The 16321-nt window shown below is 46.5% G+C and overlaps 4 protein-coding genes across 4 annotated transcripts; 1 reads left to right on the top strand and 3 right to left on the bottom strand.

The window, feature by feature from the left end:
- Nucleotides 1–3: 3 nt before the first annotated feature.
- FOBCDRAFT_123171 (carotenoid oxygenase) lies at nt 4–1605 on the bottom strand (the record flags this gene model as incomplete). Its single annotated transcript, XM_031180297.2, has 1 exon — nt 4–1605. The coding sequence occupies one exon, from the start codon at nt 1603–1605 to the stop codon at nt 4–6; it is 1602 nt and encodes a 533-aa protein (XP_031041065.2).
- A 1333-nt stretch (nt 1606–2938) lies between these two features.
- On the top strand, nt 2939–4294 carry FOBCDRAFT_266282 (uncharacterized protein; the record flags this gene model as incomplete). The annotated part of the gene is made up of 2 exons (XM_054702536.1): nt 2939–3232; nt 3290–4294. 2 exons carry the CDS (start codon nt 2939–2941, stop codon nt 4292–4294), a joined length of 1299 nt encoding a protein of 432 aa, XP_054558511.1.
- FOBCDRAFT_172506 (multicopper oxidase-domain-containing protein) lies at nt 4286–6418 on the bottom strand. Its single transcript, XM_031180295.3, has 4 exons — nt 6295–6418; nt 4904–6244; nt 4685–4848; nt 4286–4639 (listed from the first exon to the last, which is right to left on the bottom strand). Exons 1-4 carry the CDS (start codon nt 6369–6371, stop codon nt 4458–4460), a joined length of 1764 nt encoding a protein of 587 aa, XP_031041063.2. The 5' UTR covers nt 6372–6418; the 3' UTR covers nt 4286–4457.
- Nucleotides 6419–10974: 4556 nt separating this feature from the next.
- Nucleotides 10975–16062, bottom strand: FOBCDRAFT_194011 (pectate lyase superfamily protein-domain-containing protein; the record flags this gene model as incomplete). Its single annotated transcript, XM_059608768.1, has 8 exons — nt 10975–11057; nt 11274–12638; nt 12692–13516; nt 13565–13631; nt 13710–13783; nt 13837–14815; nt 14869–15197; nt 15249–16062. 8 exons carry the CDS (start codon nt 16060–16062, stop codon nt 10975–10977), a joined length of 4536 nt encoding a protein of 1511 aa, XP_059463692.1.
- Between the last annotated feature and the right edge of the window lie 259 nt (nt 16063–16321).

The raw sequence follows: 16321 nt of genomic DNA, 5'->3' as shown, positions 1-16321 counted from the left end.
ACGTCACAGTCTTTCCCGCCAAGCCATGTGGTTGAGGGGAGGGGTAGGTACAAGCGGCTTTCCGCTCAACTCCTTCGCGTCGACCCAGTTACCATGAACCTGAGCGCGCATGCGCATTGGCAGCTCAATGAAAGCAACCGGATGCTCGAAATCCTTTGTGCCCAGGATGACAATGTTGGTGAGATTGATATCCAAGCGGTCAACAGCGAAGATAATGTGCCCATCGCCCTCCGGAGCGTTATCTGACCGCGGGATAAAGACAGGCTCCTGGCATCGACAGTGCGGTCCCGGCGAGTAAACCTTCATTTCTCCAGTGCGTTTGTTAAGCATGGCGGTAGCGTTGAGGCTGCGGTAGACATGTGTTGGGTCGTGGGGCGTGTCGGGATCAGCATGGACAATGTTCATAAAGACATAGTCGTGTGGCTTGCAGTAGAAGCGTTCATCGATCCGGGGGAACTCGTTTGAAATACTAACCAGAACGGCCGGGTCGGCGAGCTCAGTCCAGTCTGGCTTTGTGGCATCGATCTCGAACCGGACGTATTCTACCACAGTGTTCTCAGGCCTGCTATCTCGGATAAATCCAGCTTTCTGGTCGGGGGCTTGTTCTTTCTGGTCCCACCAATTGAACCAGGAGCTCTTTGGCTGGTTCGGCCAGGTACCGTCAAAGATAATCTTGCCATTCTCCTCCCAAGCCCCACCAGTGTGCACGATCTCAGTGTTTGAGTTATGTGTGTAGATTCGATGCTCGTAGGGCTTCCAGCCCGAGCCGGCCAATGGCTTGTCTGGACGGCGAGGTGATACAATGAAAACTGTAGGCAGCGAGGTGTCCCAGATAAGTCTCGAAGTTCCGGCCTTTCTGGAGGGAATCGTGGGCCATTGACAGAACACAAGCCAGTTCTCAGTGAAGGCCACGTCGTGGATCGTCCCAGAGATAGAGCGCATTATACGGTGGAGATTCTTAACCTCGCCCTGTCGGGTGACGGAGTAGGAGACCAATTCCTCGAATTTGGAACCGAATCCCCAAGTGACGAGTTCATCGACGTTCTGGTCGATCTTGGGATGAGCTGAAAACGTTGAAGACTGGAAGACCTGGTTGCCATATGGGTTAACGCCAGTAGTCTCGAGCGTGTCGGCGTCCATGGTCCAGGCCTGGCCGACCTCGTTGAGGGCGAGCAGCCTCCCACCCCAGTGGATGACGTTGATGTTGGAGGTTTGCTCGGTAACGGCCCGCACGCAAGGGTGGTTCTCCATGTGATGGCCCACAATATCCACAAACATGCTCTTCCTATTGGCCCTCTCGACTTTGTAACGGTCATTCTGAACGTATCTAATCTTGAAGTCTACATGGCCCTTGTGGATGCGGAAGGCGCTGACGGCACCGTGGCCTTCGAGAGGGCTGTGTTTCTCAGGAACAGGGGCGACGTGGTCACCAGCAACGCGGTAGAAAGTTCCATCGATGCTGTCGGGGATTGTGCCTCTCACCATGACGTCGCCTATCTCACCCTCAAGGCGGATGGGCATGTCGGGGCCACCAAGGTCTCTGGACCATTGCCATCGAGACTTGAGGTTCTCAGCTCCCTTCAGCGGTTTCAGTTGAGCAGCCATGATGGGAGCAAGAAGGCGAGGACCTGTAGTGGTTTTCCAAGAAGCGATTGTGATTGTGATTGTGATTGTGTGATGATGGTGGTTGTGGTGGGCGTAGACGTGTAATTCAGAATCTCATTCACTGCGCGGTACTCTGGCCTCTATATAATAATGTATGGTGTCTCGAAGCTGTGAGTTAAACAAGCTCAAGAGGAGCTCTCACATTCACGTCGGAACGCCAACGGTCTCCTGGGGGTGGGGTTTCGGTAATGGCTTGTGGCCGAGAATGGCACGCATAGCCCACGTTTGAGGTTACCCCCAGTTAGTTTATGCGGGGCTGCAGCGTAACAGTGTCAGCAAACTTAGTTAGCGTCGAACCCTGTTTCGAAGCTCTCCCCGGATCAAAGGGCAGCGCTACGCAAAAGGGTTAGCCCATCTACTCTGGCTCTGACCCAGACTGACTCGACCCTAGACTTGACCCCAGACGTGGCTTGACTTGCGGCCAATAGTTGTGCCACTATTGCAACTTCTTGTTTTCCACGAGGGGATTTCCGGGTCATCGGATGCGGAAGATATGAATACCCTGGACAGGGCACCAACGACGGCTAGCCAGGGCCCAAGCCGTAATGGCGAGGGGACAGTTGGCGGTGGCTAAGCGCGTTGGGGTCCTTACCCACTCGGGCATAGCCCCATCCCCTCCCGATGCAAGATCTCCTTCGGAATGGTCAGCTGGCCCACCGCGGCTGTATTCGGCACTGTCTGGCTGCTCTTTGGGACGCCCTTGTGCATTCACGCGTCATAAAGCCTAGCAATTCTGTAGGTGAGTCGCATGCTTCAGAGAATCTAGGTTAGTACACCGTTTCCGACCAGTCGGCAGCCCTGTGTCAGATTCGGGAAGCACGCGCAGGCCCTGAGGGTCGGACGCTGCCGATGCTACGGATATTCGCATCAGTTTCAGGGCCGATTCTCCGTCCCAGGAAACCATCACCGGTCGAACGCTTTGAGGCCATCTCGCTCGCGTGCATCACAATTCCAGTGGCATCTGGCAAGTCTTGGTTCCTTGGATGAGTTGACACATCCGATATCCTGAGAAAACGGCTAAGATTTGGTAACTACTCGGCGCAGCAGCTCTGGTGCTGTCCTGCGGTGTGACAGGCTAGTGGATTTGTCAGGCCGGGATCGCGACTGTTTACACAATGCTTGACGCACACATCTTGGCTCTATCTAGCTCAAGGATAGAGTATATATCTAGAATGCGATTCTTTCGAGGTTTATTTTCAACAATCTCCTGAGTTGACAACTCCATTACTGTGCTCGATACCCCTGATTCAGAACCACAACAACCGCCGAGACGATGACTGCAACACTCCCACTCCGCCGGGCTGCTGAAGCTGAGGCTAGCGGCGCGCATAATGGATCTGCCACCCAACAGTCTCCCAACTGGGTACCGATCTTGGAGCAGCCAGTTTTCAAAAAACGCAAGCTCCGTGTTGTTTGCGTCGGGGCTGGGTACGCCGGGTTGATGATGGCCTACAAGTGGAAGTACCAGATGAAAGTAGACGACTTTGTTGACCTTGTTATTTATGAAAAGAACAACGACGTTGGTGGCACCTGGCTCGTAAAGCGATACCCGGGCGTGGCCTGTGATGTAAGTGCCAACCCGCCAGAGCTGAATTCAATCGATCTGGAGTAACACATCGGCCAGATTCCGGCTCATATCTACACCTTCTCCTTCGAACCCAATCCGAACTGGAGTTCCTTCTTTGCTTCAGGTCCAGAGGTTTGGGAGTATATGAAAAAGACAACGGAAAAATATCATTTAGACGAGCGAGTCCAGTTCAATAGCCGGGTTACTTCAACCATCTGGGATGACACCGATAGGAAGTGGAAGCTTGAGATCAACCAGAATGGTAACACTATCCAGGATGAGGCTGATGTGTTGATCAATGGCTCCGGCATCCTCCACAAATGGAGCTGGCCTGATTTTGGCAGCCTGGACACTTTCAGAGGCAAAAAGATACACAGCGCGGCATGGGATGCCTCTGTTGACTGGACTGGTAAGCGAGTCGCCATTATCGGAAACGGCTCCTCAGCCATCCAGATCTTGCCCCAGATGCAACCAAAAGCAGCAAAGATAGTCAACTACATCAGAACGCCAACTTGGATCTCGGAAAACTACGCGTCGCAGCTCATCCCGGATGCAAAGAATTTTAACTATACCGAGGAGGAAAAGAAGGAATTCAGAGAGAATCCGAAAAAGCTGCTTGAGCTACAGAGTCTCATCAAGCACCATATCAACAAGTCCTTCCTCGCGCTTCTCGTCGATACCCCTGAGCAGCTGAGGGCAGAAGCGGCGTTCAAGAAGGAGATGGAAAAGAGACTCAACTACGACGCCGGACTATGCGCCAAGTTGATTCCCGAGTGGAAGGTGGGCTGCCGCCGACTCACTCCCGGCGAGGGCTATCTCGAAGCCCTCCAGGAGCCAAACGTGGCCATCGAGTTCGCTGCCATCGAGACTGCCACTGAGACTGGAATCAAGACGATGAACGGCACCGAGGAGTTTGACATCATCGTGTGCGCCACCGGCTTCGACGTCAGCTTCGCCCCATTCTGGGACCTAGTTGGCAAGAATGGTATCAGGCTAGCCGACCAGTGGCGGGATGATCCCGAGGCCTACTTTGGGATCTGTAGATACTGCAAGCACGTTTAATAAAATCACAACCTAACTACAGTTATACCGCAAAGTGTGAGTGAGATCATTTCAAGCTCACATACAGGACAGCATTTTGATTTCTCCTAAAGCCATACCGGACATCAAGCTAGTACTATCACCAAACTTCATTGTACCGCCACCCCACAGAACAGACAACCATTCATAATCCACTATCGATCTGCGCCGGAATATTCGTCGATGTCCAACGTCCCCATTGACGGCATGTCTCAGCCACAATGTTGGGAATACGTAGGCGCTCAACCTTATCCGGATTCGTAAGAAACTGGGTCAGGAGCCCGGCAGAAACGTGCCACGCGATGTGGCAGTGGAACGGCCATACACCTGTGAATTTGTGAGCAGTCATCGCAAAACTATTGTGGCACTGACCTGGATTCTTGGCTGCGTCAAATTGAACTACGAGGTGCCCGTTACCGCGGATCATAACGACATCGCGCCGTTCGGGGTTGTTCCTGTTGATGATGGTACCGTCCCAGGTGCCTGGTCCTTCGTGGAGGACGTACATGTTGAAGCCGTGGAGATGCATGGGGTGTCTAAAGATCTATATCAATACATCTGATCCATAATAAAGATGCATGAGAGCCATACGCTACTGGTGTGTTGTTGATGACATTAATCCTGACGCTCTTTGCCTTGCCCGTATTTCTCACATTCCATTGCTCTTCGAATGAGTGGTTTCCTAACTTGCTTAGTAGCAGCGTCGGGCTGTTGTAGTTAGCCCTGAAGCTGACGTTGCCTAATGACCATAATGTCACATCGCTCTCGTTCTTGAACGAGTTAACTTCCAAGTCCATAGTTAGATCTGCGTACGGTAGTGATAGTTTCATTATCGGTTTTGTCAACGATAAATCGTCGTTGGCACACGTCCCCGGGTCAGGGATATCCCAAGGCTCAGACTCAGGCTCCTTATTCTGGTCGGCATGGTCGTAGTATATCGCAGCAAGGGCATCTGGTGCACGCGAAAGACTGCACTTGCTGGAGATATTGCTGCGCATCCAATAAGAGTCGAGGTCGCCCTTTGCTTTAACGAGAATATCCGATCGCTGGCCGATGCCGAGAGTAACGACTTTGGTCTCATAGGGCTCCACTGGGACAAAGTCGTTGGCAATAACCGTCATTGAATGGCCGTCGATTGAAAATCGCTGAAGTCCTTCTGCGCCAGCATTAATAAGGCGCAGCCGATAGGTCTTGCCACGCTTAAAATGGAACTTAGAGACACCAGCATTACTGGTACAGGGAGTATTGTCTCCTGGAGACACACTCGAGCAATTAAAGTTCATCTTGCCGTTAATGAGATTGCTATCGGAGAAGACAAATCCGGGGCTACCAGGCTTCATAACTGCTTCCACAAGATCAAAATACTCTTGGTGATACCAATCGTTTAGTAATATAGGGCCAATATCGATGTCGTAATTCTTTTTCTCGCGAGGACCATAAATGACAATTGGACCGAAGAGACCAGCAGAGTATTGAGCAGAGTAGTGAGAGTGATACCAAGTAGTGCCATATAATTCAGCTACAAATTGGTAGGTGAACTTTTTTCCGGGCGGGATAGGGCATTGGGTTATACCAGGGACACCATCCTCCCAAGGTGTAGTCTTTTGCTGGAACCCATGCCAGTGAATAGCAAGGCCTTCATTTTCAATATCATTACTGACGGTGACCTGAATGGTATCACCCCAGTTGGCCTCGATAGTAGGACCGGGGAATTGTCCGTTGACAAGAATAACCCCGAGTTCATAACCATCTGGCGCGATTGTGCCACGGCTGATACTAAAATCATATCTCCTAATGACACCAGTGTTTGGATAATCATTATAGTAGTTAGTAGAGGGATTCAGGGTGCTCCAAGGGTATCCATTTGGAGTAGGGTTGTCCGTGAGGAATGATGGCAGTACTGGTGAATCAAAAGTACCAAGGAGAGACAGACTATAATTCAGTTAGTCCATCGCCTAATATAGCTCTAGAGTGAAAGGTACCCATTGGTCTGATGTTGGCTTAGTTGGCCACCAAGTCCTCCGAGATGGAAAGGATGAAGGCTACTGGTGCTCCCCATGTTGAACGAGTAACCGGCGACTAAGTGCCCTCAAAACAGCCTGGTTGAATCAATTCTTAGTGCCTGAGAAGAACCACGGTTTGTAGAGCTCTTAAGCGATTCAAGCCTCTGTTAGTGATTCTCGACCACGAGGGGGCCGCTCTGATATAGGGAAAGACATTTTATATTCCGAAGACCCGCGATTCCAACAACCTTTTCGACAAAGGATCAGGTCGAGCACAGACCGAGCTCAAGCCAAGCCAAGCTATGGATGGTATGTAATAAAAGTCTTTCAAGTTGAAGTCCACATGAACATGGCGTTGCAAGTCAGAAGACAGCTGGCGTTGGGGCTCTATGGCGAGGCACATGGTACATAAGGCGATGCCGTAGGTAAGAGAGATGTTAGCGCACCAAGACAGCTAGTCGTGAAATTAACAGCGTTATCGGACCTATCAGAGGAGTTGCTGAATGACTTGTGGGCCAATGAGCTTGTGGGGTTAAGATGGGTTGTTGGTCGCTATAATCGGGATCGCAAGATTGCCCCAGTCTTAGGCTACGTAGGAACAGAATCTGCGCTTAGATACAGATCCGAGAACAGATGTCCGTGCGAAGGTTTGTGAACCGTTAACAGGATGTGCCCTTGACCAGGTAGTCTGTTATCTATGTCGTGGACGGCACGTAAACCCGAAATGTTTCAGTTTAGCACGTTCCTCCGGCTTGCCATACCTGTTGAATTTCGGGCCCAACCACCGGAGGACCGGCATCATCTGGGCGTCATGGTCAGTCACTTTAGATGCATGGCCATAAACTACGTCAGGCACCATCCCCTAGATTTAACGGCTTGTGTCACGGCGACTTCCCTTTTCGGCTCTGTGATCTTATGCAACATTAAGTGCTGTGGCCAAACTTGGACGTGGAATGCAAGGCGTTGAGAGCTGAACCTTATCCCAAGATAAAGCCAGCTGGAACATAGGTTAATCAGCCAGTGCCACAGGGAGATATTACTTTTATCTTCAAAGTATTAACGTTTTATCTAACACTGTCTAATATACTTACCATAATTAAGGACATATGCTTAGACTCAGTGGCCCGCTTCAGGATCATCCTGGGTACTAGTCTGCATCTAGGCTAACCGCCGCTTAGTAATACAAAGTTATTCAAGCAGTAGTAATAATATTAAAACTTTATTTTATAGAGAATAAGATAGCAGAGATAAGCACTAAAGACGCTTTGATATATAATTAAGAGAAGTAAGATAATAGAACCTTAAATAAGAAACTACTCCTAATAGGGTAGTCTTACTAGGTATAATAATGCATAAGACCTCGTATTAGTTATTAAGGCACTGGAGCAGCAAACTCTAATATTATAAATGTAATAGCTGTAATATGTGGCTTAACTTAGGCGCCACAGCTGGCTAGTGGTTATGTAAGAGGTCTAAGCATTAAAGGATACTCTTTTCGATTACAATTAGCTTCACTCCGAACCCATGATCATGGAACAGTTTTTACCATGGCTGCTCGTCGATGTTCTTTAGTGGAAGTGGTCAAGAGCAACAACTAGTAGAATGCATACGAGTTTTCAAGGCTACAGCTCCGCACATGAAGCGCGTGACCGATCACGTGATTCATAACGATATGGATTCAGGACCATATTGAAGCGCTGACACTAAAACACTGGGATCGGAGAGGACAGCCGCTGAGGCCTTTTTTAATGCAGCAGTTGGGAGTAGAGATGATACCGGCCAGCCACGGAACAGGTTTATGGGTTTCAACACCGATCTGTTGGGGTTTTGTGGATCTGGTGTGCTTTCATAACTAGACGTAGTACATTTGGAAGCTTCCATTGTGTATCACCAACACTAGCTACAGTAAACTGCAAGGACAAGTTGGGCCTTAACTGAATATTATAGGAGAAAAATAAGTATTCCACCGTGGAAAGTTAAACATGGCTAATAGACTGAATCAGGCTTTATAGTATAGTAGTCTCATATTACTTAATTTATAATTAGCCTTATATATGCCTGACTTTTATGCTTTAAAAAGATATAATTAAAAGTGTTTATTAATTAAGAATTATATAACTAAATATAAAAGTAGTATTCTAATTATTAAACTTTATATTATATATCTGCCTTATAAATCTAGCTTATTAGTTAAGTTAAGCTTAAAATTATTCTATTAGTATTAATATATATAAAAATTTAAGTACAGTAGTTTATAATAATTATTAAAGTAAATATATTTTATAATAGAAAAAACCTAAAAGGGCTTATAATATACTTAAGAGTAGAAATAATATTTATAATATAAGTTAATATAATAAAATTTAATATAATAAAATTTAATAAATAATAAGTTAATTATTATTTCAAAAAAGAATTATTTATAAATAACTTAAATAATAGAAAATATAAGTTTATTATAATATAAAAAGATACTTAAACCTTATAACTTTATAGACTTTAAAAAACTTAAAAATAGTAATTAAGGTTTACTTTTAAGGGTAAATTAAAATATTATAAAATTATATTTTAAATTTCTTTTATTAATAGTTTAATATTATAATCTCTATAGGTATATTAAATATAGAATATAAGCCTTATAGTTCTTTATTAGTAAAATATAATAGCCTTTAAGATTTTTATAAATAATATAACTTATATTAAATTAGCTTATAATTAAAAAGTTAATTTTAATAGATTAAAAAACTTTATTTTAATTATATTCTAAAATATTAAGTTATATAAATATAAAATAAATTAGTATATGTCCTATTTATTAATATTATTTTATTAACCTTTATGTAATTAATTAATTTGTTTCTTCCCTAATGTTACAACCCCAGCGGTTACGTCACGTATACCCCACAATTTCACTCCTTTCAGATACCAATCACGACGCAACCATGCAGGGACAACCAGCGTTAGGACGCCGTCGTCCCATAGAACGAAGCGTCCCAAGGACGACAGCGTCCGCAGATATCATCATCGTCACACCACACATAGTAGTATATAGGATATATTTATTTGCACTTTTATAGAACTTAGCTTACCAGCTATCAATAAAGCATTTTTATATTAATAAGCCTAAACCGTATTACTTAATCATTAAGAGATGTAATACTTTGTATTACTTAGTATTACGCCCTATGTTATCTGCAAATATAAACCTAGTATGGATTAGTTTACTAGCTTGGAAACCTAAACGTCATACCTAACGAGCCATAGTTAAGTTGGAGTTAGTAAGGATAGTTTTGCTTTCACTTAGTAAAAGTATAATAGCTTTCTATTATTTCCATTATAAAAAAAGTATTTATTAGGTTTTTATAGTAAATGTTTTGACTATGATTGAGGTCTTATAATTTAATTTATTTACTGGCATTTCTCTTTATTTCGCGAATTACGCCCCTGGCCTAGAATCCTGGTAGGAGAATATGACAATCCATTTGGCTCTGTTTAGCCAATGCAACGCAATCTTGTGATAGGATGAACTTGTCGCTAAACTTTTTTTAAAATAAAGTCTCATGCCCTGTATTCAAAGTCGAGAAGGGGAAAATGATTAGTTAATGGATAATAGTTCCCTTGTACAATAAGGCAAGTAGATAGTTAGTTGCTAGTTGTTGTAGTTAATGTATCAATCTTGTGTCAGCTGAGGACATAAATGTTAAGAAGTTGTCTAATGGCATGTCTTAGCTCTTCCTCTGGAGCGCCCTAGCCTTGGGCTGAGTTGACGTCAACCTTAATTATTAGAAGTCCTATGGATCTAAGGGCGTCTATCTGTCACATCTAGAAAAAGCCTACCTTCGTATTATCATTACTATCTTTTTTCCTCTTCGCAGCCGAAGACCGGCCATTTATTGGAGGCACTTCCATAGTGAATTGAACTTATAGCCTGATGGGCGCTGAAACAGCGGCTATAGCATAGTTAGTTTAGTGAGCTGATTCTAGACTTTTAATTAAGTTATAGCCAGAACGGCTCACTAAAATAGTGAACAGCGTTCCATTAGCGGCAGCTCACTAGCCCAATTCTTGATCATGGGCCCTCAGAGAAGAAATACCCAACTGTGATTTATTCAATAGGCTCTAAAAACTGAGCCGAAAGGCCATGGCTAAATAAAGGGCCCATACATAGCAATCAGATAATCGCATCCCCCAGTGGTCTCCCAACTTTGCCGCGACCGGAAATGCTGGGTTCCATAAGGGAGGATGCTACAAGAACCATAAAAGTCCTGATACGGAATGATAACTCTTGCTTCCAGTGTCCTAGCTGTACTACATAAGTTCACTGTCGAAGGTAGTTGATGATAGAAGGTGTTTACTTTGATCCTAGGGACTTGAATACTTATTGGTAATAATTATGGTGTTATGAAAAGCCAACTAGTTGATGTGACTGTAAGCTCCTTTGGCCAGCCTACTTTACTACCTCGAACTGTGATTTATTAAATAGAGAGGTTGTGTCGTTTGGGTTGCTCATGAATAACCAATCTGTAGCCTTGAGCATTCCCTCGGTCAAATGACCGTTTAATAGTGCCTTAAGTGCATCTATTTCCCCAGCATGCCACGGATTGTCATTCAGTATGCTTCTTATTCGCGCAAAGTCCAAAGAAGCGCGGCGTTTGCTGATTAATGCCCTTTGGCCATGCGCATCAGCCATGTCGATGCCAAATCACGACTCTTTTTTTCTTTCAAGTAGGAAGTATCTTTCCCTAAAAAATACAATTTATATACAATTTAAAAGAAACTAACTATACCTATCTGCTTTCTACTTTAATTTACATACTTCTTCTTGTTTGTGAAAACCTCAGCTTTCTATGTTCCACCACAATTCTCTCCAAGCCCATTAGTGCATGGCGTATTGCATTCATCCATACTGGCCTTTTTAGCCCCTGGAGCTATTTCTATACCACAAGTGCAGGAATTACCTCCCAAGAGAGCCCAGAAGTCAGCCTTCATCTGGATAGTGCAAGCACTTGCACATGCATGCGGAGACATGTCATCGTCCGACTGGATAGTATTTTTAGTTTGGTCCAAGCCTCGCACCGGTGGCACTTCTTCCCACACGTAGCAACCGAGACTTCTATACTCTACGGGCAATAGCTGATCATCAGAATCCTCGCTAAAGACTTCAATAGCGTCTTTGCCACCGCAGACATTCGTGGTGTTGCCGTTGCAGCGCATATTGCACTTAGAATTATCTACAATTTGACTGTCTATACGTAGCTGATTGTCACAGAAACATGAGTCGCCGTTCTGTATTCCCCAAACCCTCCATCCCCGCTGTAAACAGAAGGATTGATAAGCTGTGATTGACATGGGCTTGACGTGTTCGGCTTTGGTGAGAGTCAAGACAGTGCGATTTTTAGTGTCTGCCTTACGGGCAAAGCATCCGAAGCGATGGAAAGGAGGAACGGACTGAGGCTTGGCCGCGAAAGCTTCCTTGGTTGGACCGACACAGTAAGTTCGGCCTGGGACAAGATCGGTGGTATAAGTACCCTCCGAAACTGAAGGGTTGGCTTGTATAAAGAGGGGAAGACTGATGTGATACTGGACCAGAAATACAGCGCAGTTATCTCCCTTTTGAACGGTATACCATCGGCCACAGTCTTTGATGGTCTTATCAGCCAGAGTCGCTCCACTGGGTGGTGAAACAGCCTTGTTAGCATACTCAGAATATGCCGGGTCTGAGTTGGTGGTGTTCACGTCGTGCTCGTACTTGCCACCAGGCGGTGTAATGCAAATGACTCGACCGAGAGTCTCGGTGCCGTCCTGAAGATTGTTGCAAAGTGGATGGACCCAAGGGTTCAAAGAGCGAATGTGTCCCTGATCAAGTCCTGTGACTGCGGCGACAGACATGCAGCTGTCGTCCTTCTCGAGCGTGAAGGTCTTGCACTGGAGCGGTAGACAGAGATTAACTCCTTCGACGATGTTGGTGCAGTTGATAATACCGGGGTTACCTATGAATAATGCTGCTGAAGAGACGCTGTACTTGGTGGCTAAAAAGTCGCAGGTATCGCCAGCCTTGGTGGTGTATGTGACTTCAGAGAGACAGAAGGCGGGTTCGGAAGGCTCTGGGGGGAAAGGCGAATCTTTGGCGGCGGTGGGTTGATTCGACAGCGAGCAACGCTTGACTGCTTGCTTCAGAGCACTCTCGAAGAAAGAATTTCGGTTGTAATACGAGAAGGGACTAGCCTGCATCATCTTGAGTCGACCGACGTAGCAGTCAGAACAGAGTTCGTTGGTTGGTATCTTGTCGATACTGTTGACAACGGTGAACTTGTTGATGATATCTGAATAGATGTTAGAATAGAAACAGATAGATTGAGATGTTCAAGTTGCTTACCATTGCAGTATTTTCCAGTCTTGTCTGTTTGACATGTCTCGTTGATACCTTGTGAAACGAAAGACCCTAAGACACCGGCACCAGCACCATTATGCCACGTCGCATTACCGCAGTAGGTATCGACGGCTGATCGCCAATCTGAGATAGCCTGTGCACAGCCCTTGTCGCAAACAGACTCGACGTCAACCTCCCTAGGGAGAACTCCGTGGTATGAAGCCGTTGTCCACTCCTCTGTATAATTGTCATAACGTATAAGAGATGTAAGAGCATTCTGATAGGCCTCGGGGAAACGGTTAATGTCAAGCGTCTTCTCAGTATGGATCCTGTAGCCTTCAAAGGTACGCTGGCCGGTGATATTCTTGGAACCTCCAAGCCAGGCCAGAATCGAAGAAGCGAATCCGTTTCTGTTTGGCTTACCAAGGGTGGGAACTCCGTTCAAGGGACTGACCATCTCGATACTGCCGAGAGTGACGAGGTTCTGGACCCAGACATCGTAACTCTGTTCGGCGTAGAATAGCTTGTCCTGGCAGTCATGACGACCGGACTTGAGACAAGTCTGATCGTAACGGTTGAAGAACGAGTAAAGACTAGCACTAAGAACATGCACAGCTGAAGAATCGATGATGCGCAAGGCCCAAGCCATAGCACAAGACTTGGAGGTCTTAGTGCAGTTGTGAAAACTGGGGTCGTTGGGGAAAGCACCTGGTGTGAAAGGCGCCGGTGCTTCTGGGAAAGACTGGAAGTAGGGGGTTTCAGTCTGAATGAGGCCCATGACGACGTTCTGCGCACCAGAGAGCTGGTACTGGTACAGGACACAGTGTTCGACTGATGTACCCTAGAGCCAGGTTGGACCCTTGCTCTCGATCAGCATACCTCTGCCAACATAGATGTCGACCTGAGTCTGATCGGCAGTGTCGAAATCGTGATCGGCAGTCCACATCTAGACGTTCTCGAAGTAACCAGAAGAGTCGGGGGTCAAGTGAAGCATAAGAGATGCGGCGACACAATTCGGGCTGACTTTACCAGACAACTTGGGGCAATCTTTGACAGTGAGGTCAGTGCCAGCTGCACCGCCGACTCTGAAATGGGTATCTGCAAAGAGATGTTAGCCAATTTGTTTGAAATATCGGTATGACTAGACGTACCCCATAGGCCTGCAGAGCCTTGGCCGGACTTATGGACATTCCACTCCATCATGATGGCACCAGCCGTAGCTCCCTTGACAGTCATTATCATGTTCTGGATCTCCACGACACCAACTTGGCCGGACAGACCGACACGAACTGCAACGCGAGGCTTGAGAGCATCTGCAAACTTTGACCCCGTCGCCATGATCTGAGGCCAAGCTTGACCAATAACACGCGCTCCAACTGGAATCTCAACAGTATCCGAAATAATATACACTCCGAACGGAACGTATATAATCGCAGACATGTTCGCAGCAGCGGAAAAGAGATGGTTCAGAACAGCAGTGTCATCAGTCTTGCCATCACCCTGGGCCCCATACGCCTTGGCGTCGAGAATCTGACTGAAGCCCAAGTCATCATACTTAGGACGGCGTCTGGTAAAAAATTGCTTGCGTCCACCAGTAACAAGAGACTCGTTTCTGACAGGGCTGTCAAGGTTGGCGCCATTGTGGAAGGCAGTGGTACCGTTGGCGCTGGTGACTCTCCCAAAACCCCAAGTATCAACGTTGACAGTTCCTTTACCGCCTTTTAGAAGGACTTGCTTCTTGGAGGTGTCTTCAACAATGGTATCCACGTTGTAGAAACCAGAGTTGCTCAGCAGCAAGGCGGTTGAGTTGTCAGCCATCACCGAGGTTGAGACAGCAACCTGGACATAATGGAAGCGTAGGTCGGTCAAATGAAGAGAGCCGATTCCTTGGCCGGTACTCATTGGACCTCCTGCGCCGCCGACGATGGTGAGACCAGTCTTGCAGTTATTAATAACAATGTTCTGCATAGTCCATCCCCAGTCCCAGTGGATCTGGATGGCCGTCTCAGCCTCTTCGAAGTAAAGGCCACTAGCTGTGAACTGCTGGTTGCCCATGTATGCTCCGAACTTTCCACCGACGAACCAAAGGTCGGAAAGAAAGCCGCCACTTCCGTTCTCCATGTAGATACCCTGAGATCCTTGTCAGTGACTTATAATGGCTACAGTCGGGTGGGTCTACATACCTGCTGCGTTGTCTTGGGATCATCCTTGAACTTCGTCATATAGAAGTGGATGTTCTCAAGTGAAGTACCCTGAGCAACCTGCCAGTGGATTCCGCAAGCTTGGGCATCAGCAGGAGTTGGACGGACATCAATGATGAAGTTGCGGACACTTCGAAGAAAGTTGTTCTGGTTGAGATACCATTCTGAAGTCTCTCCTGTATAAACATTGGAAGTAATAACACCAAGACTAACAAAACTGGGCGCTGCAATAATGGTGGGAAGGTCAAGTGGGTTGCTGATTATCTCGGTATTGTAATACTGGATGATGGACGAGCTGACTTTGTATGTTCCTGGAGGGAAGTATATAGTTGCTGGGTAGATTGTGCTTCTAGTATATTTACCTCTACCACATCGGCCACCGCTTGAGATAGCCTTGTTGATGGCATCAGTATCATCAGCAACACCGTCACCTTTGGCACCGAACTCTTTGACATCTCGCCAAACTTGGTATCCAGCTGGCGCAAACGGACTAGAGCCTCGCTGGGAGATAGTCGCCATCCACCAGTCAGAACTGGCTCGCTTGTGAAGTTCCTTGTCCTTGGCATCGACGTTCTCAGTGACATCGGTCTCATTTTCACTGTAGCGAAAAGCAGACGGCGGCTCATGGATAGGTTCGATCAAGCCCGAACCATACTGAAGCATGGGAGGCATCATGTTGGTGTCATTGTTCTTATACAAGAAGGTGTCCTTCAAGTGTTGAACATCAGCAGCGTAGCCACCATCCAAGTCTTTAGATGATGGCTTCCAGTTCTCTGAAAGAAGACGTGCAGCCTGGATAAGCTCATCAGGAACAGAATAACGAAAGTCTTTGGAGGTTCCATTTTCTGAACCTCTGGCCTGGAGTGTCTTTGCAGTGACGTTGCGATAATCAAGTGGAGGAGGAGCTTTTTGAGCCTTTCTAAGCTCGGTAGAGTTTAGCACTTCCAAACGGTTTGGACGAGGGTTCTGAACAATAGCGCTGTTTGCATGAGCCATGGCAGCTTGACCAGCGGCTAAGAGCTTACGCGCAGCATCCAGATCATGAGAAGAACTGTTGGAAGCGCGTTTATGACCAAGATGATGAGAATGTTGGGAGTGTAAATGAGAGTGATGATGGCCCGCGGCGAGGACCGGAAAGGGTATGTAAAACAGCAACAAAAAGAATTGTAACCACATCTTGTGCTGATAATCACCAAAGAGTGACTAGATTTAATGATATCCAAGTGTAAAGAATGACCTTGGAGAGTAATGACAGAGACTTGTGAGAATCAAAGAAGGGTATACCTAAACTACCTATACAATACAATCTTAGCGCCTGAACTTGGACTATCTATTCCGCGGTAATCTCCCGTCACATAATTCCACGACGTCCAATGAAATTCCGCGAAGTAACCGAGCGATTCTACAAAAGAACCCAGTCGACGATTTCTTTACT

This window comes from Fusarium oxysporum, chromosome I (genome assembly GCF_013085055.1).
Source record: "Fusarium oxysporum Fo47 chromosome I, complete sequence".
Lineage (NCBI taxonomy): Eukaryota > Fungi > Ascomycota > Sordariomycetes > Hypocreales > Nectriaceae > Fusarium > Fusarium oxysporum.
Note: the sequence above shows the minus strand (reverse complement) of the source record. Positions and strands in the feature narration are given on the sequence as shown.

Excerpts from the sequence above, each read along its gene's own strand:
- FOBCDRAFT_172506 (XM_031180295.3), bottom strand. The coding sequence starts at position 6,371 with ATGGGGAGCACCAGTAGCCTTCATCCTTTCCATCTCGGAGGACTTGGT. Across the intron at positions 4,849-4,903 it reads ATCAACAACACACCAGTAGC|ACACCCCATGCATCTCCACG; the intron begins GTATGGCTCTCA and ends ATAGATCTTTAG. Across the intron at positions 4,640-4,684 it reads TGACGCAGCCAAGAATCCAG|GTGTATGGCCGTTCCACTGC; the intron begins GTCAGTGCCACA and ends ACAAATTCACAG.